Raw genomic sequence first — 25,205 nt, 5'->3', positions numbered from 1 at the left:
AATAGCAAATCAGGCTATAAATAGAGCCATATACATAATATACAACAAACAACCAATTAAAGAACACAAAATGTAATTGGAAGACTTCAACAAGAAAACAAAAACATAATAATACGAACATACGTGAGAGATCACAAATATGTCTTGGTAATACATGAGATCACAAATGTACACTAATATGTGCACTGTACATTATGTATTGGTAATAAAAATAGGGAAAGAGCAGTCCGAGTGAAGGGGGGAAAACAGGTGAAATGAATAAAGGAACAAGGACAAAAGAAGATGAAGACATGAATAAAAGTGAAATGAAGCAAGTAGAATTCAAACTCGAGAGAAGGGGAAAGGAAGTTACAGAATGTATGTTCTGTGTTTTATCATCACAATATAAAACCTATAGCTGTTGTCCATGTATGTTAGGTAATGGGGATTGTGTACATATAGGTTTGGATTTAGGTATATTTTTGTATGTTTTTTTTCCCAAGACCATAGTTATGTTAAGGATGGAGATGCGTTGCCAAACCTTTTAGAGACATCCACTTCCAGGGCAGGACATCCAGAGAAAAAACATCCAAGGCACACTCTCTCAGCCTCTGGATAGCAATAGCAACCCCCCCCCCCTTGTCAAAACTTGCCTTTTCATGTGTTCTTTTACCAATTTATCTTCTGCTGTTGGGGAGTGTGTGCTGTATATCCTTTATATAATTTAGCCATTTCTCTGGGGTAATATACAATATATTCTTTAACCTTCATTGTAAAATCTAAGTAGCAATTTGTACATTTAGGGCCAGAATAGATGGGCCTTTGGCGCACCCGTGACACATGCGAGGGTTGCCTGGTGGGCAGAGCACCCACACACCCGGCAACCCTTGTACGTAATGGACGCGCTGCAACTGCGGCACACCCACCAGACAGGATGTGTAATGATGACGTCGCAGCTGCGCCGCTTCCAAACGCCATGTCACAGCTGCGACGTCACTGCAACTTCAATTTCTGGCACTTTGCTGTATTGCGGCAGCACTGCAAAACAGAGCTCTTCCGGGCGCCCCTTTTTTGCTGTGCAGCAGCATTGCACAATACACTTGCTGCAGCTCTCCTGCAGAGCAAAGGGAGGCGCCAGGGAGACGCCTCTTTCTGGCGGTCTGTACCCCGCCTTAATATACTGATTTCCTCCCTTTCATCCTGCCAGTTATTCATATCCTCCCTGACTCTCTCCCTTAACTGATAATATGGCAGCCATTGTAGTTTAAACCCTTCATTTGCTAACTTTTCATATTTTTTTCCTAATGTGGTTTTTTGATATAAAATTAGAGTTTTATTCCAACTGCAGCTCTTCCCACATTACTTGCATTTATATGGTCCTTATGCTACGTGGGATCTTTCATGCAAACATAGATTTCCACTGTAACTAAAGCTCTTTCCGCATTCCACGCATTTATATGGTTTCTCCCCTGTGTGGGTCCTTTAATGAGAACATAGACTTCCACTGTCACTAAAGCTCTTCCCACACTCGGTACATTTATATGGTGTTTCTCCCGTGTGGGTTCTTCCATGTAAACGTAGTTTCCCACTCTGACTGAAGCTCAGTCCACACTCCATGCATTTATATGGTCTTTCTCCTGTGTGGGTTCTTAGATGTGAACGCAGAATTCCATTCACACTGAAGCTCTTCCCACATTCCATGCATTTATATGGTTTCTGCCTTGTGTGACTTCTTTGGTGTAAACGCAGAGTTCCACTGTGACTGAAGCTCTTGTCACATTCCATGCATTTATATGGCCTTTCCCCTGTGTGGGTTCTTTGATGTGAATGTAGACTTCCGCTCTCACTAAAGATCTTTCCACATTCCATGCATTTATATGGTTTTTCCCCTGTGTGAGTTCTTTGATGTAAACGTAGTTTTCCACTCTCACTAAAGATCTTTCCACATTCCATGCATCTATATGGTTTCTCTCCTGTGTGGGTTCTTTGATGTGAACTTAAATTTCCACTGTGACTGAAGCTCTTTCCACATTCCATGCATTTATATGGCCTTTCTCCTGTGTGGGTTCTTTGATGTGAATGCAGATGTCCTCTGCAATTGAAGTTCAGTCCACATTCCATGCATCTATATGGTTTCTCTCCTGTGTGGGTTCTTTGATGTGAACTTAGATTTCCACTCTGACTGAAGCTCTTCCCACATTCCATGCATTTATATGGTTTTTCTCCTGTGTGGGTTCTTTGATGTAAGCGTAGAGTTCCACTGTGACTGAAGCTCTTCCCACATTCCATGCATTTGTATGGTTTCTCTCCTGTGTGGATTCTCTGATGTTTACGTAGACATTCACTCTGACTGAAGCTCTTCCCACATTCAATGCACATATATGGTCTTTCTCCTGTGTGGGTTCTTTGATGTGAATGTAGATGTCCACTCTGACTGAAGCTCTTCCCACATTCCATGCATTTGTATGGTTTCTCTCCTGTGTGGATTCTCTGATGTTTACGTAGACATTCACTCTGACTGAAGCTCTTCCCACATTCAATGCACATATATGGTCTTTCTCCTGTGTGGGTTCTTTGATGTGAATGTAGATGTCCACTCTGACTGAAGCTCTTCCCGCATTCCATGCACATATATGGTTTCTCCCCTGTGTGGGTTCTTTCATGGGAATGTAGTGTTCTATTCCAACTGAAGCTCTTCCCACATTCCATGCACTTATATGGCCTTTCCCCTGTGTGGGTTCTTTGATGTGAATGTAGAGTCCCGCTGTGACTGAAGCTCTTTCCGCATTCAATGCATTCATATGGTTTCTCACCTGTGTGGGTTGTTTGATGTAAACGTAGAGTTCCACTCCGACTGAAGCTCTTCCCACATTCCATGCATTTATATGGTCTTTCTTCTCTGTGGGTCCTTTGATGTGAATGTAGATGTCTACTCTGAGTGACATTTCCATTTTTCCTTTTGTTTCCCCCTTTTCTTTTCAGTTCCTCTTGATTTCCAAACTCCTCTTCTTCCATGAAAGGGTCCATAATTTCCATTGACGTCGCAGGTGGCTCCTCATAGTTCTCATTCTGCTGCTCATTACCTGCTTCAGGAAAAAGGAGAACCGATTACAAGCTAAGCACAGAAACCATGGACAAGGCAAGAGTCAATTTGAATTACTTCCTTTATCTTATAATCTCCCCATTCCTTTTAATGTGATTTACTTCTGCTTAGAGACTCTTTCAGCCAAGAAATAATCAATTCAATTCTGGTCAATTTCCCCCTTGGCTCCAGTAGACACAGAGGTCCTTCCCTTTTTCCTCTTGGGAAAGAACGGGAGTTTCCAGTTCCAGAAGCTTCTGAGAAGCAAAGGAAACTCAAAAGGTGTAGCAAGACGAGAGGAAGAAGACTCGCTGAAATGGAAAAACCCACTTCCTAATGTCAGTCTTTTCTACCTGTCCCAAGTGATAGGAATCCCTGGTCAGACACAGAAGGGAAGGTGGACCAAGGCCAAGACCAGAGACTTTATCCTCCTCAGGGCAATTTGACAAATATGAATGACACTAAACTAAACACTGTGGACTCTGTCCTGGGACAAACCGAACAATTTCATGGAATGTGGAAAGTGTTTGAGTTAGCATGAAGAACAATGTTCACATCCATGCCTTTGTTTTGGGCCAGAGGCCACTGAGTATGGCCAGCCCACCAGAATCATTCATAATTCTTAAACGCGTCGTACTCTTCTCAATAAACATAAGCTGAGGCCTTCTTCAAGCCCACTGCCCCCTTCATCCCAAGAGGCCATCTCTTGACCAACATCTAGGCAGGTTATGCTCCTTCCACTCACTCCAATAGGCAGGCAGAACAAAAAGACTTTCCAGTGACCCCAGGTGGGCTGAGCTAACCCTAGAAGGCCAGTCTTGTCCTGCCTATCACTCCAGTAGGACGTGTTTGCTGTTGCTCTGCAACTTCTTCACTACAGCCACTCCAGGCTTCTTCCTTCTCTTTGTTTCTCATGCTGCCTTGGAAGCATGAAGAAAGATTTAATATGCCAAGGGCTCCCAGGATTGGAGAAAGGTCTTGGCTTTGCCAATGAGTCTCCCTCTCCTCCAGAGCTCTTGGCAAGGGTTGCCCTGTTTATGTATTTGAGGTGATAGATAGAATGCACCTGGTCAGGGCTCCTGGGGTGTTTCACTAAGGATTTGGTTCTGCACCTCCATGGGAATTTCCTTGAGCAGCCTGTTTAATGCTCTCTGGTATTCCTCTGTGGGATTATTAGAGAGGATCCTGCAAAATGTAGCTTTGGACAGTTGCCTCCCAGCCTCCTGCATGTAGGCAGGTTTGTCCCTTACGACTACAGCTCCTCCTTCGTCAGCCTCTCTGATGCCAATATTGGGGTCGTCCTTGAGGATGCATACAGCATCGTGTTGTATATGAGGTTCTGTCATAAATGGCATCTCTTACGGATCATTTCTGTCTGGGAATAGTGGCGGAAAGATGCTACGTAAAGGTCTAGTTCTGTGCCCCGGCCATCAGGAGCAGTCCGAGTGGAGTTCTTCTTTTTATGAATCTGAGATATATTGCTGTGGTTTCTGCTGCTGTGTTGAGGAGACACAAATGTTGGTACTTACCTGCGATATGTTCATTTCCAGCAGATGAGGGTCGTAACATCCTGTATTCTGCGTTAGCTCCACCCAATTTGCTCCCAAAGGCAGGGACAAGAAAGCAAAGACCGGCCCGATATCGGGAGGAGCTAGTCTCCCAGGCCCCAGTCAATAACAAGCCAAGCGAACAGAAGGTAAACCAAAGGAAAGGGCATTTATTAGCAACAGACAAAACCTTTAAGAAAGGAAACTCATCAAAAAACAAACCAACCGAAAAATTAAAGGCAGCTCCGCCAACAGCAAGGGTCGGAGGTCGCAGGCAGCCCCCAGGTTGGGTAGGATGTTAGGACCCTCATCTGCTGGAAATGAACATATCATGAATAAGTACCAATGTTCATTTTCCCAGCAGACAGGCTCCTAACCTCCTGTATTCTGGGATTGACCAAAGCCCCTCAGTCTAGGGAGGGAAGATGCCATTAGGAGGCTGAGGCCCCCGACACCAGCCATTGGAGGACTCTAATTAAGCAAGTCGACCCAGTGGATTGAAAACACATACAACCTGAAATGCTTTACGAAGGTGGACAGTGTGGACAGGGAGGCACTCGTGGCCAGGGCCCCAGAAGTAGCCGCACTCCTAGTGGAGTGAGCTGTCATCACTCAGGAGGGGTCTAGCTTAGGACCTGGCAACAGTCTCATAAGAAAACATATGATCTATCCAGACAGGAAAGATGGCCAACCTCATCATCCCAAGCCTCATGGTGGGAGGAGACCAGAAAGGCCTCCAGCCCTCAAGATGTCAGAATCTTAATCCTAGTGCTCTGAGCACTTCTAGTGTGAGACAGATGTTTGTAGGCTGTGTTGGTTGAGACAAATCTGAATGAAAAGCAACATGAGTCACAAGGAATGCCAAGGCCACCCCTGGAACCAGGGAAGGATGGAGCCGAAGCACAGCCAAGTCAGGTCTGGAGAAGCAAAGCTGTTGAGTAGCGATGGCTGTGGTGACAGAAAAGAAGGGAATAAGATGGGCCCTCCAGCAAGGCCTCCTGGAGAAGCTCAAGGGTCAGGACCCTGGGGATGGAATGTAGATGTAAGATCCAACAACTTCCACCAGTGATCCACAACAGCAACTTGCTTAAAAGCAGTGAAGTTTATTGAGATACAGATGAAAGTGATCAGACAGACTTTTCAGTGAAATCTGAAAGCCAAGCCTCAAACACCAAGTTAAAAGTACCCAAGCCCCCACCTTTTTTTCCTCTCCCGCCTTTTCTTCTCTCCACCTTCTTCCCCCCTTCCTTCCCAGGCTAACTAGGCTTGAGAAACCAACCTGACCTTGGACAGGCTCCGCAGATGTCTCCAGCTAATTAAACAGTGCATTCCAATCCTAGGCTGCAATCCGTCCCAAGCACAGCGCCCCATCCCCCCTAGCAAAGCAAAGCAAAGCTGACAGAACTACAGTTAAAGCAATTACACAACAATATGAACAGTAACCAAAGTGAATGTGAAGATTGATCAGTAATTGGCTTTGGAGTTCTGACAGTAGATCCCTGGGGGGAACCGACTCTGGACAGTGGAGCCTGAAGGGGACAATGCCCTAAGCAAGCCCATAGAGCAAAGGGTGGGCAGCGAACCTGGCTGTCCTCCTATGAGGCTGAGGGGATGATGTGGTTAACAACAGACAGCGGACTGTGTAGGATCACAATCTATGTTTGGAGTCTATGGAAGAACTGGATGAGAATGGAGTCAGAAGGAAAGGTTAGGACAGACTAGCTGTTTGGACCTGTGGCCTCATAGGATGACCAAAAGGTGTAGTTGCAGGATGAGTCTACAGGATATCAGTGTTGCCAATTGAAGTCCACTTCTTCAGCTGCATTTGGATTTAATAATAATAATAATAATAATAATGGTGATGATGATGATAGAGAGATCTTGTAGCACCTTTGAGTCTCACTGAAAGAAAAGTTGGCAGCATGAGCTTTCCTAGACTTAAGCATATTTCCTCAGATGCATGGAAATTGTAGTTCATTGTGGCACCAGAGCTGTTTCTCACAAAACTACAATTCCCAGGGTTCCCTAGCACTGAGCCAGGGCAGTTAAAGCGGTCTCAAACTGGATTATTTCTGCAGTATGGATTGGACCTTGAGCATTTTTAATAACGAAGGTCCAAAACACTGCAGAAATAATCCAGTTTGTGACCGCTTTAACTCTCCTGGCTCAGTGCTAGGGAATCCTGGGAATTGTAGTTTGTTGTGGCACCAGAGCTCTTTTTGATAAAGAAGGCTCAATGTCTCACAAAACTACACTTCCCAGGATTCCCTAGCACTGAGCCAGGGCAGTTAAAGCAGTCTCAAACTGGATTATTTCTGCAGTGTGTCTTGGACCCAACTCAGGCTGCATCTTCACTCCAGACTCCAGAGACAATTCCCAGGATTCCATAGCACTGAGCCAGGGCACCTAAAGTGGTCTTGAACTGGTTTATTTCTGCAGTGTGTCTTGGACCTAACTCAGGCTGCATCTTCACTCCAGACTCCAGAGACAATCCAGTTTCATGCCGTTTTTACTGCCATGGCCCAGTGCTATGAAATCCTGGGAATTGTAGTTTGTTGTCACACGTTTGCTGAGAGAGAATGTTAAATGTCTCCGAAAACTAGAATTCCCAGGATTCCTTAGTACTGAGCCATGGCAATTAAAAGGGTTTCAAACTGGATTTATTTCTGCAGTGTGGTTGCATCCGAACACATTTCTATTTGGCACAAAGCTTCCTGAACCCCCTTCATGTCAAAATAAATAAAAGGACTGAAAGATTCTTTGTTTGGTTCAATGGTGATTGTGAGAGTTGAAATAAGTTACAATTATTTTTATTCAATTATGTTTATGTTTATTTGCAAAACATCTGCCATTTTAACATTATGGGAATTTTCTGGGAATTGTGACTGAATATTCCGTGTGATCTGGGGGGATTCAGTGGGTTTTGGACAAACATTTCCGGGAATTATCTCCGAGGCTTGTTGGCAACACTGATTAGTAACCAGTCTTGCTGCCATATTCTGTACTAATTGTAGCTTCCGGGTATGGTACAAGGGTTGCCCCATGTAGAGTGCATTGCAGAAATCCAAGCGAGAGGTTACCAGAGCATGTACCACCGTTTCTAGGTCACCCCGGCCCAGGTAGGGATGCAGTTGGAGTATCAGCCTAAGTTGATAACAGGTGCTCCTGACCGTTGCACTCACCTGAGATGTGAGGTGGAGCGACGAGTCAAGGAGCACCCCCAAACTGCGTATCGAGTCCTTCACAGGAAGCGTGATCCCGTTTAGGACAGGTGGAATCACCGCCCTTCCCAGACCGGGGGAACCTATCATGAGTACTTCCGTTTTCTCTGGATTCAAGCTGAGTCTGTTTTCCCTCATCCAGCCCATTACCGACTCCAGACAGGCCACGAGAGGAGAGATGCCATCCCCAGTCACTGCATCAGTCGGAGACATAGAGAAAACTATTTGGGTGTCATCAGCGTACTGATAACCCCGCGCCCCATGTCTCCGGATGATCTCTCCCAGCGGTTTCATGTAAATGTTAAAAAGCATGGGAGACAGAATGGCTCCTTGAGGGACCCCAGATGTAAGGGCCCTCCTATCGGAGCACTTGTCCCCCAGCTGCACCATCTGGAACCTCCCAGAGAGGTAGAATCGGAACCACTGGAGCACAGTGCCCCCGATTCCCAACTCTCCCAGGCGCTCCAGGATACCATGGTCTATGGTATCAAAAGCCGCTGAGATGTCTAAGAGCACTAACAGGGACACACTACCCCTGTCCATGCCCAGACGGAGATCATTGACCAAGGCGACCATAGCAGTCTCAACCCCGTAACCCGTCCGAAAGCCGGTTTGAAATGGGTCTAGATAATCCGTTTCATCCAAGATCGATTGAAGCTGGATCACAACCGCCCTCTCGATCACCTTCCCTGAAAATGGCAGTAGCGAGACTGGCCGATAATTGTTATGCATCAGGGGGTCAAGGGATGGCTTTTTGAGCAGAGGTTTTACCGTGGCCAATTTTAAGCTCGATGGAAATTGCCCATCCCTCAAAGATGTATTAATAATCCGGTGTAACATTAAAGTTACTGCCGGTCCCCCCTGAGCCGCTAGCCATGAGGGACAGGGATCGAGGGAGCAGGTTGTCATAGAATCATAGAATCGTAGAGTTGGAAGAGACCAGTAAGGCCATCCAGTCCAACCCCCTGCCATGCAGGAAATCCAAATCAAAGCATCCCTGACAGAGGGCCATCCAGCCTCTGTTTAAAGACCTCCAAGGAAAGAGACTCTATCACCCTCCAAGGGAGTGCATTCCACTGTCGAACAGCCCTTACTGTCAGGAAGTTCCTCCTAATGTCTTCCTAACACTTCTAAGGATCTTGTCCACATCCTCAGTACTTACAGACTCAAAGTGATCCAGTACAACCGAGTCCACGGGGGCTCTGGACACCTCTATTCTGGTTTCTGCTCTAACACTGGTATCGAGACCTTCCCTTATCCAAGAGGTTTTATCCGCGAAGAAGTTGTTAAATTGGTCACAGCAGGCCTTAGTTGGTTCAAGGATCGGGTTCGGGGCGGGAGGGAGCTGAGTTAACTCCCTCACCACCCTGAACAACTCTGCTGGACGTGACTCTGCGGACGCGAAATGTGCGCCAAAGAACAATTCCTTTGCCGCATCTATCGCCTCTCCATAGTCGTCGAAAAGACGGTCTAGGAGAGCCTTGTCGGATAAGCGCTGGTGCTTCCGCCAGACATGCTCTAGCCGTCGCAGCACCCGCTTCCTTGCCCGGAGATCTTCCGTATACCAGGGCTTCTTTTTGGAAGCAGGCCTGAGAGGACGCTTGGGAGCGATACTGTGTATAGCCCTGGAGAGATCAGCATCCCAGATGTTGGTCAGGGCATCAACAGAATCGCTGTCATTTCCAACCATATACCCCTCTAGGGCTTCCTGGAACCTTTCAGGTTCCATCAGCCTTCGAGGGTGGACCATTGGAATAGGTCCGCCACCCCCGGGAGGGATCTGGGTGGATGCCTTGATTTTTGCCTCTACCAGAAAATGATCCGTCCATGACAGGGGGGAAATATTAGATATTTCCGCCCACGGAATTTCCATGTCCGAACAAAAGAGCATATCAAGTGTATTATCCGCAGAATGCGTAGGCCCCAAGACCAGTTGTGACAGGCCCATGGATGTCATGGTATCCATGAATTCCCAAGCCGCACCGGATGGAATATAGTTGGCCGCGAGAGAGATGTTAAGTCTCCCAGGACCAAAAGCCTGGGAGACTCCAGCATCAACTCCAAGACCAACTGTGTCAGCTCGTTAAGGGAGTCTGTTAGCGCACGGGGTGGCCGATAGACCAACAGAATCCCTAGACTGTCTCTGGCCTTCAGGGTCAGGTAGATACACTCGATGTAGGAGGTTTGACGGACATGGTTTCTGGTCAGAAACAAGGTGTTCTTATGCACCAAGGCAACACCTCCCCCCCGCCCACCTAACCTGGTCTGGTCCTTCACTGAGTACCCGGCAGGTAGGGCCTGAGCGCACACAGCTTCCCCTTCAGGCCCAAGCCAGGTCTCAGTAATGCAAGCCAGGTCACAGTTGTTGTCCTCGAGCAAGTCATGGATGATGTGGGTCTTATTTTTGATGGACCTGGCATTGCACAGGAGCAGAGACAGGGTTTGTGGTATGGTTGGAGTAACCCTCAGATCTCTTTGGTTAGGAGAGGGATGGGAAGGGGAGACAGATATTAAGCATCGATCTCGTCTTCCCCTGTAACGCTGATCCACTCTCCTACCACCGTACCTCCCCCTGCCCCATACTACTCCAATAGGAGCCCCACCCGAGCTAGGAAAGTTATCCTCTGCCTCCCCACCCAAAACATTCCCCACATCCATAACCTCCTCCTCCCCCCACAATACAGCACCAGGGGCAGAGAGAAGACACCTCAGTCATTCTCTGCCGATAGCTGGCAAGGATACGTCTCCCCTGCCCTTGGTGCAGTCACAAGTAAGCGTAACTGCGCAGCTGCGGAGATGTAAAAGTCCGGTTCACAGTCCGTGGGCGGCTCCCGGGCCAATGCGCAGCTGCGCACCTCTCTACAACCCGGGAGACCGCCCGGCAGCAGTTGCAGCTCACAGCAGCAGTCCGGTGGCAAGGGGGGGGAATGGTGAACCTAGGCACCTCAAAATGACAAGCAACGAGAGCCACCGTCCACCCAACCAGTGGCTAAATAGGCACAAGGCTACTACGCCCAGGGCAGCCCATCAACAGACATAGCAAAGCATATCTATATCTATCTACAGTATATCTACATATGTTTTGTATCTATATCTATACATCTCTCTCTCTCTCTCTCGCTCTACATTTGTATCTATATCTATATAATCTTTATATAACTATATATTTATATCTATATTGCTGTCTATATTTGGTTCAAATCAAGCCCCCGCCCCCCAATGTCTAGTAGTCCATTGAGGGAGGAAAAGGCCAGTGTGATAGGACCAGGCTCCAATTAACTTGCAAGTCTATCTCTTGACCAAGATCTGACTGTGGACATGAGGCCATGACCTGGTCACACTCAAACTGTAAGACATCTAACCTAACATCTGGAGCCAATACTAGGGACCCGGATGACCTATAAGACTTTGGCTAGCCAGGTGGCCAGAAAGTGACCTCCCCAATAGGATGTATAACACAGGAGAGAGATCCTAGCCATCACTAGGATATGGCAGCCCCTAGAGAAGGTCTCGCATGCTTAAATAGAAGCCAGCCACGAGCTTCTGACTAGGTGAAATCTAGGGGTCTAGTCCATCTATGGAACACCGACCACGCTGTGGAAGACCTGAGGCCAAACTATAACAAGGGGCCCTGCGAAGGGAAGCAGATGGACCAAGGGCCCGAGAAGGGGACTATGAGGCTCCTTGTCCAAGGAAGATGAGGGACTGAAAACCGATCAATCCACCAGCTCTGATCACCTGAAGTGACTGGAGGAGGGTGTCTCAGACCAAGGAGGGCGCAGGTAATGACAAAAAACACAGTTGTTGTCTCCCATGGCAAGCCGCCAAACTGGGGGTGGTCCTTGGTTGGGTGGAAGAGTGATGTCGAAGTGGTAAAAGCACCCACACCTATCGGCCAACCATGCCTGATCCTGTAGCTCCTAGATCGGGTAGGATCCAGCCTGGCCAGGTAGGTGAGGCCATAGGCCCTGGTCGGACCCAGTAACGGACCCCCAGCCAGAGGAAATAAAAAACAGAAAAGCCGCCCTAATTGACCTCCGAGGCGGAAGAGTGTCCAAAGCCTTCCTCAAAGACTCTGAGGAAGGACAGGAAGCCCAGGCCAAGTAAAGAGCTTCTTTGCATTTTGAAAAACTTGGTGAGAGGTATCTTGTGAGTCATCTCTGGAGGAAGGCCTGAAGAAAAGGCAGGGGAAGGGCTGCAGCCAGCATGGGGGAAGGAAGAGCTCTCTCATCATCCAGAAGGTGGCGCCCCAGGCTGACCATGTGACCAAGATGGTTGCCCCCTTTCTCACTGGAACTGTCTGAAATTGTGCCTTCAGTATCTCTCCTTTGAGAAAGTCCCATCTGTCCTGAACTCCTTTGTCTGCACCAGAGGATCAATGGACATGAGTCAGACATTAGGAATGGGACTGTACAAGAAACGGTGGCAGACCATTTCAGTCTCCCTGGGCATTCCTCTCTCAGACCTCAAAACAACAGTCCTGGAACAAAAGAACTACAAAGGGAGAGTGGAAAGAGAAACAGCAGAGTTGGAATTCAAGGGATTGAACAGTGATGGTGGCTTCCTGGCCCACTAGACCCCTTTCAGCACTCTCTGACCCCATCCTCAGCGGGGTGCCCTACACCCCAGGAGAGCCCTATTGCTAAACTGGATCTGCCACTTTGTCTCCATGCACCAAGGCTAGATCCAAAGGCCTTTGTTTACAAATGACCATTGACTGGGCATGCCACTACATTTCCATGTGCAAAGGATTGTGATTTTTACCTCAGTGGATCCAAAACTATGGAACAACTTCCTGGAAGAGATCCGTCTTATTTCCTCCTTGGAGGGTTTCAAGAGGGCAGTTACAATTAATTAATTAATTTGTTTTATTTATATACCACTATTCCAAAGATCATAGCGGTGAACAGCAAGTAAGCTAATTTGCCCCCAACAGTCTGGGTACTCATTTTAGCTCCCTCCTCGGAAGGATGCAAGCCTGAGTCAAGCTTGGGCCCTTTTGCTGGTCTTGAACTCGCAACCTTGTGGTTTTGAGCGAATGGCTGCAGTACAGGCATTTAACCACTGCGCCACCAGGGCTCCCCGGATCTCTTCCGGCAAGTCTATCCACCTAAAATTCTGTAACGACATCATTCACTCTTCTATCCAGGATCAGAATATTTTATTTTATAAATGTTGACTGCACTGTTTTTAACTGTTTTAATGTTTGAAATCATATGTTTTATCCTTGTATTTCATTGTCACTGTTGGGTTGTAATCCTGCCCCAATCCACCCGCGAGCAGCAGGAAAATACAAATAAATTTTATTATTATTATTGTTGTTGTTCTACACACCAAGGGCATAGATTAATAATAATAATAATAATAATAATAATAATAAATTTTTTATTTCTATCCCGCTTTTTGCCAGGCAATCAAAGCGGCGTTCAACAGGTTAAAATACATCCATATATACATAATGCCCCCCCTTAAAACAAGATTAAACAATGTAAGATTAAAAACTACATATTAAAACCAAGTAAACTAAATAAAAATCATCATGGGCAGAGTTCACTGGAGGGGAATTCTTATTTGAGGCCGAGCATTTATTCCGGGAAGGCTTGCCGGAATAGATCCGTCTTAATGGCCTTTTTAAAGCTCTCTAGATTGGTAATTTGACGGATCTCGTCTGGCGGCCATTCCATAAATTGGGAACGGCTGCAGAGAATGTCTTCTGGGGGGTCGCCGTCAACCTGGTCTTTAAAGGCTGTAATAAATTCCTCCCAAGGGACCTGAGTGTACAGGGCGGATTATATGGAAGCAGGCAATCCCTTAGATAGGTTGGGTCCAAGCCATGGAGGGCTTTAAAGGTGATAACCAACACCTTGTACTGTGCCCGGAAACTGATAGGCAGCCAGTGGAGTGACTTCAATATTGGTGTTATATGGTCACTCCTCGCTGTTCCTGTGACCAACCTGGCTGCCATGTTCTGTACCAACTGGAGTTTCCGGACTAGGCACAAGGGTAGCCCCATGTAGAGCGCATTGCAAAAATCAAGTCTTGAGGTTACCAGCACATGTACTATAGTTTCCGTTCCAGGAAAAGGCACAGCTGGCGTATCAGCCGAAGCTGATAGCAGGCGCTCTTGACCGTCGCATTCACCTGATTCCTCATCTGAAGCGACGGGTCGAGAAGCAGCCCCAGACTGTGAACACAGTCCTTTGAGGGGACCGTGAACCCCTCTTGGACTGGAGGTTGCAGCCCAATCCCTGGTTTGGGGGCCCCTACTATAAGTACCTCCGTTTTGTCTGGATTCAACTTGAGCTTGTTCCATTACTGCCTGAAGACACTGGTTGAGGGAGAGATGCCATCTGTCGTTGTCGCTGATGACCGGGACATGGAGAAATATATTTGGGTGTCATCAGCATATTGATAACACCCGGCCCCATATCCACGGATGATTTCTCCCAGCGGCTTCATATAGATGTTAAATAGCATCAGGGACAGGATGGCGCCTTGAGGGACACCACAATTAAGCTCTGTTTTTGAAGAGCAACTGTCCCCGAGCATCACCCTCTGGAACCTCCCCGAGATGAAGGAGCAGAACCACTGCAACACAGTGCCTCCAATTCCTAACTCTCTCAGGCGTTCCAGAAGGATATCGTGATCTACTGTATCAAATGCCGCTGAGAGGTCCAGCAGCACCAACAGGGTCACTCTGTCGATGGCTAGACGAAGGTCATCAGTTAAAGCAACCATGGCAGTCTCCACCCCAGACCCGGTCCTGAAGACCGTTTGAAATGGATCAAGAAAATCGGCTTCATCCAAGACCACTTGGAGCTGAAGAGCAACTGCCCTCTCCATCACCTTGCTCAGAAATGGCAGATGGGAAATAGGCCTATAATTTCTCATGTCCAGGGGGTCCAGGGAGGATTTTTTCAAGAGCGGTCTAACAATCGCTTCTTTCAAGGAAGATGGTATATGACCCACCCCAAGGGAAGCATTGATGATACGTCTAAGAAGTGCCATCAATGCCTCACCCCCCTAGATGGCCAGCCATGATGGGCAGGGATCAAGAGAGCATGTTGTCTTTTTTACCTTTCCAAGGATCTTGTCCATGTCATCAATACTCACAAGCTCAAACTGATCCAGTTTAATCTCATAAACGGGTTTACTGGACACCTCAGTAGTCGGTTTTGCTTCAACATTGGCATCCAAATGGGCTCTTATCTGCGACTGAGAAGGGTCAGAGGGAGAAGGCCATGGGGCAGAGGGGAAGGGGTCTTGGGGGTCCCCCTCTTTCTTTCTCTCACTCGTGAGGTCAGTTTCCTTTCTCTAAGGCCAACCTGGGACTGAGAGGGGCAGAGGGAAAAGGCCATGGGGCAGAGAGGAAGGGGTCTTGGGATTCCCCTTCTTTCTTTCTCTCTCTCTTGGGGTCAGTTCCCTTTCTCTAAGGCCAACCTGGGACTGAGAGGGGCCAAAGGGAGAAGGCCATGGGGCAGAGAGGAAGGGGTCTTGGGGGTCCCCCTCTTTCTCTCTCTTGGGGGTAAGTTCCCTTTCTCTAAGGCCAACCTGGGACTGAAAAGGGCCAGAGGAGGAAGGCCATGGGGCAGAGAGGAAGGGGTCTTGGGGGTCCCCCTCTTTCTTTATTCTCTCTCTCTCTCTCTCTCTCTCTTGGGGGTCAGTTCCCTTGCTCTAAGGCCAACCTGGGTCTGAGAGGGGCCAGAGGGAGAAGGCCATGGGGCAGAGAGGAAGGGGTCTTGGGGGTCCCCCTCTTTCTTTCTCTCTCTCTTGGGGGTCAGTTCCCTTGCTCTAAGGCCAACCTGGGACTGAGAGGGGCCAGAGTGAAAAGGCCATGGGGCAGAGAGGAAGGGGTCTTGGGGGTCCCCCTCTTTCTTTCTCTCTCTCTTGGGGTCAGTTCCCTTTCTCTAAGGCCAACCTGGGTCTGAGAGGGGCCAGAGGGAGAAGGCCATGGGGCAGAGAGGAAGGGGTCTTGGGGGTCCCCCTCTTTCTTTCTCTCTCTCTTGGGGTCAGTTCCCTTTCTCTAAGGCCAGACTGGGACTGAGAGGGGCCAGAGGGAAAAGGCCATGGGGCAGAGAGGAAGGGGTCTTGGGGGTCCCCTCTTTCTTTCTCTCTCTCTCTTGGGGGTCAGTTCCTTTTCTCTAAGGCCAGACTGGGACTGAGAGGGGCCAGAGGGAGAAGGCCATGGGGCAGAGAGGAAGGGGTCTTGGGGGTCCCCCTCTTTCTTTCTCTCTCTCTTGGGGTCAGTTCCCTTTCTCTAAGGCCAGACTGGGACTGAGAGGGGCCAGAGGGAAAAGGCCATGGGGCAGAGAGGAAGGGGTCTTGGGGGTCCCCTCTTTCTTTCTCTCTCTCTTGGGGTCAGTTCCCTTTCTCTAAGGCCAACCTGGGACTGAAAGGGGCAGAGGGAGAAGGCCATGGGGCAGAGAGGAAGGGGTCTTAGGGGTCCCCTCATTCTTACCTTCCTGGAGCTGCTGGTGTTCCTCCATCTTCCCCTGAAGCTCCTTCCGAAGGGCCTCCTTTGCCATTCTCTGACGTCCAAAAGCGCAGCTCCTCTTCCTCTCTTTGGAGGTTCCTATGGGGAGGAAGGGGGCAGTCAGGCTCTGCTTCCCCAAAGGTCCGTCCAGAGAGGAGAAGGGGGCCTCAGGATCAGGATGGGACCCTGAAAGGGGGCTGGGAAAGGGACCCCTCCTTCCTCCAGTGGGACCCCTCCGCCTGAACCCCTTCGGACCCTGGGTCTCTTTGGGGTGCAGGAGTCCCCCAGCCCCACCTCCAGCCCCCCTTTTCCCTCCTGGAGCTGCAGGGGCTGAAAGGGGCTCCATTCCAGGGACTGACCCACGGAGGAGGAGGAGGAGGGCCTTGGCCTTCCGGGGCCCTATGGGGTTATCTTAGCCCTTGGCCTCCTCTCCTGGCCCAGTTCCCCGAAGGACGGACTCTGATTGGTCCCTCCCTACGCAGAGAGAGACAGACAGACAGACAGACAGACAGAGCGGGACCTAAAATGGTGGCCGACCATAGAGAGGAGGAGAAGGAGCGGCGGAAGGAAGACTCTATGGCAGGACCTTTCCGCTCTGAGGAGGAGGCCCTTAGCATCGCCTGGCCCAGTTCCCCGAAGGACGAGGCTGGGGCTCTCAGAGGAGGGTTCTGATTGGTCCCTCCTTCCACAGAGAGAGAGCGGGACCTAAAATGGCGGCTGACCATAGAGAGGAGGAGAAGGAGTGGCGGAAGAAAGACTCTATGGCAGGACCTTTCCGCTCGGAGGAGGAGGAGGAGGAGCCTCCGGAGGCCCAGAGAGATAAGAAAGCATAGAGCTGGGCCCACTCTTCCCTTAAAATTAGAGGCATGCACCTTCATTCTGTGCAAAAGGAGAGCTTTCGGGAGCGGCCTTGTTGTTGTTGTTGTTACTGAGGGCTGCTGCTGTTACTACAGCTCCCAGAATCCCCCACGGCAATGACAGCACCCTTGCTCCCTCTCTCAGGGGATTCTGGGAGCTGTAGTCCACGGAAAACAGCCCGAAACCCCCCCAGAGAATCTCTGAAAGCCTTGGACCTCCCAAGAGAAACGCCGACGTTTCCCAACTTCTTTGGGCCGTTCCTTGAAACGCAGCGGATTCTAGACCTCTCCAACTCCCGCTCCATGGCCCCAAAACCCAGGGCCCTTCTTGAGGATAAAAACATGGCTGCTGGTTTGATAGGAATTTGGCTTTATAGAGAGAGAGACAGAGAGAAGAAGGTTAAGAGGTGATATGAATGCCCTGTTTAAATATTTGAAGGGATGCCATATTGAGGAGGGAGCAAGCTTGTTTTCTGCTTCTCCAGAGAATAGGACCCAATGGAGCAATGGATGCAAGCTGCAGGAAAAGAGATTCCAGCTCAACATCAGGAGGACCTTCCTGACCATAAAGGCTGTTCGATAATGGAACACACTCCTTCCTCGAAGATTGTGGTGGAGTCTCCCTCCTTGGAGGTCTTTAAGCAGAGGCTGGATGGCCATCTGTCAGGGATGCTTTGATTGGGATTTCCTGCATTGCAGAACGGGGTTGGACTGGAAGGACCTTGCGGTCTCTTCCAACTCTATGGCCTGTTACAGACTGCCCAAATAAAGCTGCTTCGGGTCTCTTTGGAGGTATGCTATTTAAATGATGCATACTGTTAGAATCCTGTTAGTATTCTACCAGATAGTGATTAGTGTTGAAGTATAGTAGTTGCGGATGATGGGGCTTTAGTTGCAGCTAGAAATGTAGATAGTGATGTTTAGTGCATAGCAGGGCCAGGTGTCTTATCGGGTGGCCTTGAAGGCCTGGCTCTCTGAGCAGGGAATGTGCTTTCAGTTCTGTGGGAACCAGGAGGGGCTTCGCTTGGCGGGTTTCTGCATGGGAGGGGATTTTGGCTTTTGGGAATTCTGTTACTGTGTCTGTGGGGAGGTGTGGTTAGTCTCAGCTAAGAAGCTGAGTGAGGCACATGTCTGATTCTGGATCTATCAATAAAGTGCTGTTGATTATATCAATCAAACTGACTGGTTGATTGTCTGGGATTCTGGGTGCTAACTCTGACCAGGGCATAGAAATGGATCCTGCTAAAGTGCAAACTGTATTAGATTGGGCACCACCAAGGAACCGCAAAGATGTTCAAAAGTTTTTGGGCTTTGCCAACTTTTACAGACAATTCATTCCTGATTTTGCCAAAATTGCCTTGCCCATAACTGACCTGCTTAAAACTAAGTCTTTGGAGAAGAAAGGGGGGAGGTGGCGCCAAAAGGAGGCAAAGTGCCCAAACCTTCTGCTCCAATTCTGTGGTCAGAGGAGTGCCAGCGGGCCTTTGACCAGAAAGCTGTTGTTCAGTACTGAACCCATTTTGCTTCACCCAGACCCAGATAAAACTTTTGTTGTACAAGTGGATGCCAGTGACTTTGCTATGGGCGCTGTATTGTTGCAAAGGGACAATGAGAACAAACTCCGGCCATGTGCTTACCTGTCTAGGAGGTTCCTAGGAAGGAAGCTGAAAGGAATGGATGTACAGGTTGTCATCTCGTCTCTTCTGCCAGTTGAAGGGCATGGTCCAGGAAGGGAGAGGAAAATAGCAGATGTGAACAACTGGCTCCGCAGATGGTGCCGCCAAGAAGGATTTGGATTCTTCGATCATGGGCTGCGGTTCCATGAGGAGGGACTTCTTGCAACGGACGGGTTGCATCTCACGCCAGTTGGAAGAAATGTCTTTGCCAACAGTCTCAAGAACTTGATCAGGAGAGCTTTAAACTGAGTTCCATGTGGAAGGGAGAGAATATTAAGGAAGGCAAAAGGGATGGCGAAAATAGTCAAACTGACATAGAGGAAACAAGGCAAACAGTGCAAGGACCCAGCAGTGGGAGGCAAAAAAACTTGCACAGGCAGCAAGTAAAAGGGAACCATGGTCTGCGATGTCTCTACACCAATGCACAGAGCATGGGAAATAAGCAAGATGAACTTGAACTCCTAGTACAACAAAGCAAATATGATATAATAGGCATCACTGAAACCTGGTGGGATGAGTCTCATGATTGGAATGTGGAAATAGAGGGGTATAACCTTATTAAGAGAAATAGGCCAAACAAGAAAGGAGGAGGAATAGCACTATATGTCAGAGATATTTACACCAGTGAAGAGATCCTGGACATCAATCATGGAAGCCAGGTGGAGAGCATCTGGATAAGAATCAAAGGGGAGGGAAACAACAAGGATGTTACGGTGGGAGTCTACTACAGACCCCCAAGTCAGACTGAGGAATTGGATGATGCCTTTCTAGAACAGATGACCACACACTCAGAAAAGAGAGATGTAGTAGTGATGGGCGACTTCAACTACCCTGATATTTGCTGGAAGTCAAACTCAGCAAAATCCTCAAGGTCTAGCAAATTCCTCACTTGCCTGGAAGACAATTTCATGGTCCAAAAGGTGGAAGAGGCAACAAGGGGGTCAGCTATTTTAGATCTGATCCTAACCAACAAGGATGACTTGGTTAATGGGGTGCAAGTGGTGGGATCCTTAGGTGGAAGCGACCATGTTCTCCTGGAGTTTGTAATACAGTGGAAAGGAGAAGCCAGGCAGAGTCAGACACGCATCCTAGACTTTAGGAGAGCGGATTTCAGTAAACTTAGAGAAGTATTGAGGGCGATTCCATGGTCAGAAATACTAAAAGATAAAGGCATTCAGGACGGATGGGAGTTTCTCAAAAGGGAGATACTGAAGGCACAATTTCAAACAGTTCCAGTGAGAAAGAAAAACGGGAGGTGTCTCAAGAAACCAGGATGGATGACTAAGGAACTTTCAACCGAGCAAAGTTTGAAACGGAAGATGTATAAGAAATGGAAAAAGGGGGAAATCACGAAAAAGGAATTCAAAGAAATAGCAGGCATTTGTAGAGATAAGGTCAGAAAAGCTAAAGCGCAGAATGAACTCAGGCTTGCTAGAGAGGTTAAGAACAATAAAAAGGGCTTTTTTGGATATGTCCGCAGCAAGAGGAAGAAGAAGGAAACGGTAGGTTCACTGCGTGGAGAAGATGGCAAAATGCTAACAGGAGATAGAGAAAAGGCAGAATTACTCAAGACCTTCTTTGCCTCAGTCTTCTCAGAAAAGGAAAAGGGGGCTCAACCTGAGGATAATGGAGCAGAGGACAGAATAGGGGAATTTCAGCACAGAATAAGTAAAGAGATAGTAGAGGAACACCTTGTTAATCTAAATGAATTTAAGTCTCCGGGACCAGATGAACTCCATCCAAGGGTACTAAAAGAACTGACAAAAGTAATATCGGAGCCATTGGCAATAGACTAGAAAGCTGGGCCAAAGCTAACAAAATGAAATTCAACACAGAGAAATGTAAGGTATTGCACTTAGGGCAGAAAAATAAAATGCACAGATATAGGATGGGTGACACCTGGCTGAATGAAACTACGTGTGAAAGGGATCTAGGAGTCCAAGTAGACCACAAGTTGAACATGAGTGAACAGTGTGATGCGGCAGCTAAAAAGGCCAATGCTATTTTAGGCTGCATGAATAGAAGTATAGTGTCTAGATCAAGGGAAGTCATAGTGCCACTCTATTCTGCTTTGGTCAGGCCCCACCTAGAATATTGTGTCCAGTTCTGGGCGCCACAATTCAGAAAGGACATTGAGAAACTGGAGCCATGTGTCCAAAGGAGGGCGACAAAAATGGTGAAGGGTCTGGAAACCATGCCCTATGAGGAACGACTTAGGGAGCTGGGGATGTTTAGCCTGGAGAAAAGAAGGTTAAGAGGTGATATGATAGCCCTGTTTAAATATTTGAAAGGATGTCATATTGAGGAGGGAGCAAGCTTGTTTTCTGCTGCTCCAGAGAACAGGACCCGGAACAATGGATGCAAGCTACAGGAAAAGAGATTCCACCTGAACATTAGGAGGAACTTCCTGACAGTAAGGGCTGTTCGACAGTGGAATGCACTCCCTCGGAGGGTGATAGAGTCTCCTTCCTTGGAGGTCTTTAAACAGAGGCTGGATGGCCATCTGTCAGGGATGCTTTGATTTGGATTTCCTGCATGGCAGAATGGGGTTGGACTGGATGGCCCTTGCGGTCTCTTCCAACTCTATGATTCTATGATTCTATGATTCCAGAAGGCTGAAATAACTTGGTCTTGTTGGGAGAAGGAGGCCTATGCCATTAAACACGCCTTAGAAAGTTGGCGACAATTCTTAGGAACCTGGAGGCATTGCAAACTCCTCGAAAGCTGACCCCCAAACAGAGGAGGTGGGCCAAGGACTTTTACAAATACAAGTTGAAGCTGAAATTCTTCCCTGGGCGCCAAAACATTTTGGCTGATGTGCTGTCTAGATTGCCACAACATGAGGGGAAGGATGCAATCCCGCTGGAAACTATCTTTTCCCCTGAGCAGTTGGGCTTGGCTGTGATTACTCGCATCAAAGCCAAAGCTTCGATTTCTCCTCCTTCACAGGCTAAGTCTGATGTTCAGTTGGATGACATGCTGCTATGAATCCAGCAGGTGGCAGATGCCGATGACTGGCTACTGCACCACAAGGACTTGTTGTCTCGTAATGCTCAGGGCCTGTGGGTAAAAGGTTCTAAGGTCTATGTTCCAGCTTCCATGAGAGAGGACATTTTGATGCTGTGCCATAATTCTAAAGCTGCTGGACGTTGGGGTTATCTAAAGACTTGGCACAAACTACGCAACACCTATTGGTGGGAGGGTGTGCGTGCTGATGTTGATGCCTATGTAAAGAGTTGCCCTGTTTGTGCTAGGGCCAAGCCTGTGGTGGGCAAGCCTAGGGGTTTGCTTCACCCTTTGCCCACGCCTGATACACCATGGAAACACATTGCTATGGACTTTATAACTGATTTGCCACCAAGTAAAGGCAGAGACACCATTTGGGTGGTGGTAGACTTATTTTCTAAGAAAAGAAAAAGAGCGGAGTAGCTATCTATGTAAATGACAAAACCGTGGCTAAAGACATTATAAATGATGCAGAGGGAAGAATTATAGGAATTGAAATAATGGTAATTGGGGAAAAAACTTTAGTAATCGGTGTTTACGCACCAAGAGAAAGACAAAGTAAATTTTATAAAAAATTAAATTAAAAAACGGAGAAATTGGATTATGAGAACTTTATTATGGTGGGGGACAGGAATGGGTGCTGGAAATTAAATTAGATAGACACTCAAGGAAAGATATCAAAGTTAAGCAGGGAAGGCTTCCGCAGAAATTCTTTGAAATGAAAGCTCTCTTTTCGCTATTGGATCCATGGAGACATAAAAATCAAAAGGTTAAAGATTTTACATTCTATTCAGCACCACACAATTCGGCATCAAGAATCGACATGTTTATGATATCTAAAGATTTACTTAGGGAGGTAAAAGATGCACAAATAAAGATAAACAAAGTCTCGGATCATAATCAGATGATTTTAGAATTGAAACAACCAAGACAAGAATATAGTTGGAAATTGAATGAAAATATAATAAAAGATGAAAAGAATAAAAAACAATTTAAAGAAGAAATACAAAAAACTTCATAGAAAACAAGGTGGAAGATAGAAAGGTGAAGATAATCTGGGACGCTTCCAAGGCAGTCATGAGGGGCAAACTGATGGAAAAAAGCTTTGAGAAGAGAAGTAGGGGAAAAAAGAGATACAAGAAATATCGAAAGAGATTCAGGGCAAAGAAGAAGAGAGAATAAGGGAGCCCAAAAATGGAAAAAAGAAGAAAGAATTACTACTATTGAAAAAGAAATTAACGGCGAAATCAACGGAAGAAATAAGCCAAAAGATGAAATTTATAAAACAAAGGTTCTTTGAATTTGGCAATAAAGCAGGGAGATTTTTAGCCTATAAAGTTAGAAGGAAGAAAGAAAAGAGCATAATTACGGAACTACAGGAAGATGGAAAGAGAAATACAGAACAAAGCAAAATTAAGAAAATCATTCAGAACTATTACAGAAACTTATATAGAGAATCTGAGAATAAGGAGAAAAAGGAAGAAGAAATACAAGAATATTTGAATAATATTAAAAATATAGAATTAACGGAAGAAGCTAAGGAAATATTAAATAAAGAAATAATGGTGGAAGAAATAAAAGAGGTGATAAATAAAGCTATAAACGGAAAAGCGCCCGGCCCAGATGGATTCTCAATTGGATATTACAAAATTTTTATGGAGGAATTGGTTGAACCCCTAAAGAGGACATTTAATGAAATAATCAAAGATGGAATTCCAGAGAAATGGAGAGAAGCCTACATAGTATTGTTACATAAAGAAGGCAAAGATTCAATACTACCCTCAAACTACAGACCTATTTCCCTCCTCAATGTGGAAATTTTCACCAGTATAATCACTGAAAGATTAAAAATTATATTGACAAAATGGATAAAACAAGATCAGTGCGGTTTTTTACCCAAAAGATACATGAAACAAAAGATAAGGGCGGTAATAAATTTAGTGGGATATTATGACAAACACTCAGGAATTGAAGCAGCCATGTTGTTTGTGGATGCAGAGAAGGCGTTTGATCATTTGAATTGGCTATTTATGAAAAGATTACTGGGAAAAAATTAAATTAGGAGGGGGAAAAAACAAAGTGGATAACAGAAATTTATAAAGACCAGGAGGCAAAAGTCATAGTAAATGGACAAAAAACAGAGATATGTAAAATGACAAAAGGTTCAAGGCAGAGATGCCCGCTGTCACCACTACTCTTTATTTTATGTCTGGAAACTCTTTGCAATAATATTAGAGATGACCCAGAGATAAAAGGAGTGAGAATTAAAGGGAAAGAGATAAAGCTGAGAGCGTATGCGGATGATGTAGAGCTGATGATAGAAGAACCAATTAAGACAACACCAAAAGTGTTGGAAAAGGTGTATCAGTTTGGGCAGGATTCAGAATAAATAAGTTAAAATCGGGTCTCTTAACGTTTAATATGAATAAAAAGGAACAGGAAACACTCCAAACAATATCTGGAATACAAATTCAAAAGAAGGTCAAATACCTGGGAATTAATATATCGAATAAGAATATAGAATTATATCCAAACAACTACAAAATAATGTGGAAAGAGATCAAAGCAAAGCTTTAAAAATGGGAGGAACTACAATTATCTATATCTGGGGAAATTGCCCAAATAAAAATGAGCGTTTTACCCGAGGTAACATTTTTATTACAAAATCTACCCATTATTATAAATGAAAAGGTCTTCCTAGAATGGGAAAAGGATATAATTACTTTATTTGGTCAGGAAGGAGAAGTAGAATAAAATGGAAATCGCTGACTGATTCCAGGGAGAGAGAGGGATGGGCATTACTGGACTTTCAAATATACTTTCATGCCTGTAGTAAAGGCTTGGGTGCAACTTAAGGATGATGTTTTGCTTAACCTGGAGGGTTTCATGCTGATCTTTGGTGTGGGGAAATAGATAAAAACAAACAGTTCAAAGGCCATACGGTGAGACACGCACTTTTGAAGGTTTGGGAGAAATACAAAGGGAAAATATATACAAAGCTTCCAGGGTGGACCTCTCTGCATAAAGCTTTCTTGAAAAGGGACAAAATTGAATCTATTTTGGAAATCAATAATGAATTAGATGTGACAATGTTAAGTGAAAAGGAGGGATCGATAGTGAAATTGTATAAACTGTGTTTGAAATTACATTTGGAAACGGAAGCCACTAAAACAAATATGTTGGAATGGGCAAAAAATGTGGGTCGCAATATATCTATGGAAAAATGGGAAAGGGGCAATGATCTGAAGTTTACGGCATGCGTGGACATAGAATCATAGAATCATAGAGTTGGAAGAGACCACTAGGGCCATCCAGTGCAACCCCATTCTGCCATGCAGGAAATCCAATTCAAAGCATCCCTGAC

At 46.5% G+C, this 25,205-nt stretch overlaps 1 protein-coding gene and 1 pseudogene across 1 annotated transcript; one reads left to right on the top strand and one right to left on the bottom strand.

The window, feature by feature from the left end:
* LOC149278102 (uncharacterized) overlaps window positions 1-25,205 on the top strand; it is a 250,232-nt pseudogene that overhangs the window by 141,113 nt on the left and 83,914 nt on the right.
* Window positions 1,306-16,743, bottom strand: LOC149278106 (uncharacterized). Its single transcript, XM_089502327.1, has 3 exons — window positions 16,662-16,743; window positions 16,288-16,401; window positions 1,306-3,065 (listed from the first exon to the last, which is right to left on the bottom strand). The coding sequence occupies exons 2-3, from the start codon at window positions 16,352-16,354 to the stop codon at window positions 1,462-1,464; spliced, it is 1,671 nt and encodes a 556-aa protein (XP_089358453.1). The 5' UTR covers window positions 16,355-16,401; window positions 16,662-16,743; the 3' UTR covers window positions 1,306-1,461.

This window comes from Sceloporus occidentalis, unplaced genomic scaffold, assembly GCF_023333645.1.
Source record: "Sceloporus occidentalis isolate IW3139 unplaced genomic scaffold, rSceOcc1.0.p SCAF_201, whole genome shotgun sequence".
Taxonomy (NCBI): Eukaryota; Metazoa; Chordata; class Lepidosauria; order Squamata; family Phrynosomatidae; genus Sceloporus; species Sceloporus occidentalis.
Note: the sequence above shows the minus strand (reverse complement) of the source record. Positions and strands in the feature narration are given on the sequence as shown.